At 32.4% G+C, this 3,635-nt stretch overlaps 1 protein-coding gene across 1 annotated transcript; it reads left to right on the top strand.

The window, feature by feature from the left end:
- Nucleotides 1-2,975: 2,975 nt before the first annotated feature.
- On the top strand, nucleotides 2,976-3,359 carry LOC136082630 (uncharacterized). The gene has a single exon (XM_065802044.1). The coding sequence runs from the start codon at nucleotides 2,976-2,978 to the stop codon at nucleotides 3,357-3,359; it is 384 nt and encodes a 127-aa protein (XP_065658116.1).
- Nucleotides 3,360-3,635: the final 276 nt, after the last annotated feature.

The raw sequence follows: 3,635 nt of genomic DNA, 5'->3' as shown, positions 1-3,635 counted from the left end.
GTGAGTTTTTTTGTTTGTGTGTGTGTTTATATTTAAATTTTGCGTCATCAATCTTTTTGATATCAATAAATTTAAAGAATATTTTAGAATTTAGAGCAATTCAAAATACAATGATACTTTTAAATTAATCTGTTATGATTACTTCTTTACTGTTGTTTGCCCATTAAAATTTTTTTTTAATATCCAGGTCTAGTTTTTTTTGAATGTTTAATATTTTTAAAGTTACTAGACAAAGTTATAAATCTTATTGGAAAGTCACATGTAACATTTTCTCATATGAGGCTATATTATTTTTTTATTTTAATTTTTACTGATAAATTTTTGTTTGTTTTAAGTAAAATCATAAAAAAGTTTTATTTGCTATAATATTAAGCATCTTTAGAAACATACCGAAAGAATAAAAAATATTTGGTTGATAAAATTGTAGGCATCTTGAACAATAAACATACTGGAGAATTAAGTTTTTTGATTAATTTAATTGTCATTTTCCTTACTAGGATAGAAGGCGCTCTTTAAGTTGGTTAATTGGCAAAAAATAAGAACAAAGAATATAATGAATGTTGAGATTTAATAGAAAGAAAATAATAGAAATAAAGTGCAAGAAAACAAAAGGGTTAAAAAGCTGTAAATCAAATCAAAATCAAGCTTTAAATTATGAATCTGAAAAATTAGGCGGTAGGAAATTTCAAATGCTCTAGCAATGTTTACAGAAAAAAAAACAAGGTGATTAAATGTTTTTTGAGCATAAAGGAATGTTACAGTAAAAGGATGTAACTATACATATATAATATATAGTTTGAGGTGGAAACATAGCTCCATGATTATGATAATGTTACAGGCAAAGCCTAGCTGCTAGAGGTGTACTACATTCACAAAGTGTTTTGCATCTTGTCCAAAAAAAGAAAGGTCACTAGAGGATTATGTTCGAATATGACAACAGAGATCCATATCAGGCCTTGTTATGAGATTTTGTTGCATAACCGAAAAACCTAACACAAGTAAATGTAACTTTATTCAACAAAGATATTTACATAGTTAAAAGTTTATTTATGTCAGTTGCATATTTTAAAGAACTGCATAGTAAATAAATTTAATTTTAAACTTATTAGAAATCCCACTTAAAAATTACCTGCCTTGGGGCACTTGGTTGAGTAAAGGCTAGAGATGGTGTCTCGATGAAAATACTCATCTTGGGCAGATTCTAACTGCATCCAGCTACTTTCTTGTAGGAGGCCTCCTAGGCAAAGACTTTAGGGGTAAGCAGAATAGTTCTGTTGACCAGCCTTGAAACCCTTCTTCATCTATTAGGCTGGCATAGATGTAAACCTGTGTTAAATTGTTTCTGCCTAGGATGATGAATGCTGGATCTTCTTGACTTATCTCATAGGTTTTTGCTTATGCCTCCTTGATAGTGGATATGCAACTCTTCCTGTTATCTCCTAATAAGGGTACAGCTCTAAAAAAGCCCGTCGGTAGTAAGGTTTCCTGAACTCTATTTTTTTTGCTGCTGTTGATTCCATCAACAGCAGCAAAATATCAGAGTGTTAACAGTGCCATGTTGTGCATAGATGGTGTTCCTGTTGATGCTTTTGGTGCGCATTGTTGAGGCTACATAAGGAGCTCTAAAATGTTACGACTTAGGTTCAATTAACAAGACTAAGAAAATTGCATGGCTCATTGCTTGGGAGGCCATCTATTAATGAGTCAAGTTCTCTTTAAATTTAAGTATGCCAAAAGTAAATCAAAATATTAAACATATAAAACCATCCCCATCACCTAACTGTTTTAATATATCTTTTACTAATATTCATGGTCTGCGAAGCAATCTTCCATCAGTTGAATATTACCTCTCGCAAAATTCACCAGACTTGCTTGCTTGTAGTGAGACTAATTTAAGTTCTGCAATTCCTTCCTCTGATCTCAATGTTGATGGGTACTATCCTTTGATTTGCAAAGACTCCAATAGCCACATGCTTGGCTTAAAGATATACATATGCATCAGTTCATCTATTTGTTGTGAAATCAGGTTTGAATCCTTTGACCATTCCTTTATGTGCTTCCGCTTAGCACCTCTTTACTCTGTCACTTTTCCCTTTGTTCCTTATCGTTCTCCTTCTTCCCAAGACTACACTCTTTTAGATATAATCTCTGATCAAATTATAGACTATGCTCTCTCTTTTTACCCCTCTGCCAATATTGTTGTTATTGACGACTAATGCTCATCACACTGAATGGCTTGGCTCTAATGCCACTGACCCTGGTAAAGCCTATAACTTCTGCATTTCTCAATCTCTTACTCAGATAATAACTTTGTGACTCATTTTCCTGACAACCCTAATCATTTAACTTCACCCCTTAATTTATGTCTTGTCTGTGATCCTAGCTTGTGTTCAGTTTTTCTTTTTTCTTCCTTAGGTGGTTCTGACCATGAAAATGATCTCTTTAAGACTTTCATCTCGTATTTCATTTTCAGACTCACCTTATCATTGCACTACTTACATCTGTGTTGAACATTTTGACCCCTCCAATTATCCAATCAGTCTTTTTTATTATTAGCAAGTTCTTTGAGTTTTTGATAAACAAATTTCTCACATCCCATCTTGAGTTAAATAACTTGCTATCAGACAATCAATACGGTTTTCAATCCTACTTGCTAACTGCTGTGACTGAATGATTTTATCGGCTAGGACTATTGCTCTTGACATATCTAAGGCTTTCGACAAAGTTCGGCATGTTAGACTTCTCTAAAAGCTTGTTTTATAAGGTGTATCTAGGAAAGTTTTTTAAATTATCAATTCATTTCTTTCTTGAGCCTCTTCTTTATGTCTTCTGGAATTATCATTTACTACTGACCTTTCATGGAAACCATATATACAATCGATTGCTAAATTACCATCTGTTAAGGTTGCTTCTCTTTATCGTGCTCGCCACTTACTCCTGATTTCATCCTCTACAAATCTCTTATTCCTTCCTGTATGGAATACTGTTGTTATATTTGGGTTGGTTTTTCTAATGATACTCTTTCTCTTCAAGACAAGGTCCAAAAACGAATTGTAAACATAGTTGGACCCGGCCTATCTGCTAAGCTTAAGCCTCTTTCCTATCGTCGTAAAGTTGAATCTCTTTCTCTTTTCAACGAATACTATCATGACCGTCGCTCAAAGGAGCTATCATCTTTAGGTCCATCAACCAAAACTCATTCTCGCTTGACTCGTCATTCATCAAAGTTTCATTCTTTTACTGCATCTGTTCCTGCATGCTCCAAAAAATTTTATTCGTCTAGCTTTTTGCCCTGCACTTCAACCCTTTGGAATTCTCTCCCATCTTTATGTTTTCTTGACTCTTTGATAAACCTTTAATTTTTTGAGTCTTCTGTCAACCTTTTCCTTGCTCTCTAACTCTATTCTTTTTTAGTAACTCCCAACTTAACAGTGGTTACTTGCAGTCTTGTTGGGAGTGAATCAGAATAAAAAAAAGTTAAAAAGAAATCTTTATAAAATATCTTTAAATTAAACAATAATAAAAAAAATTAAAAATGAAGTTTAAATGTTGTTTAAAAAAAAATAATTCTTTATTTTATAATCGTATACTTATTTAAACTTTTTTTTTTTTAAAATTCCTTTTATGGTTATTTT

This window comes from Hydra vulgaris, chromosome 07, assembly GCF_038396675.1.
Source record: "Hydra vulgaris chromosome 07, alternate assembly HydraT2T_AEP".
Taxonomy (NCBI): domain Eukaryota; kingdom Metazoa; phylum Cnidaria; class Hydrozoa; order Anthoathecata; family Hydridae; genus Hydra; species Hydra vulgaris.
The sequence above is the reverse complement of the archived record's forward strand: the minus strand, read 5'-3'. Positions and strand labels throughout refer to the sequence as shown.

Excerpts from the sequence above, each read along its gene's own strand:
- LOC136082630 (XM_065802044.1), top strand. The coding sequence starts at position 2,976 with ATGGAATACTGTTGTTATATTTGGGTTGGTTTTTCTAATGATACTCTT.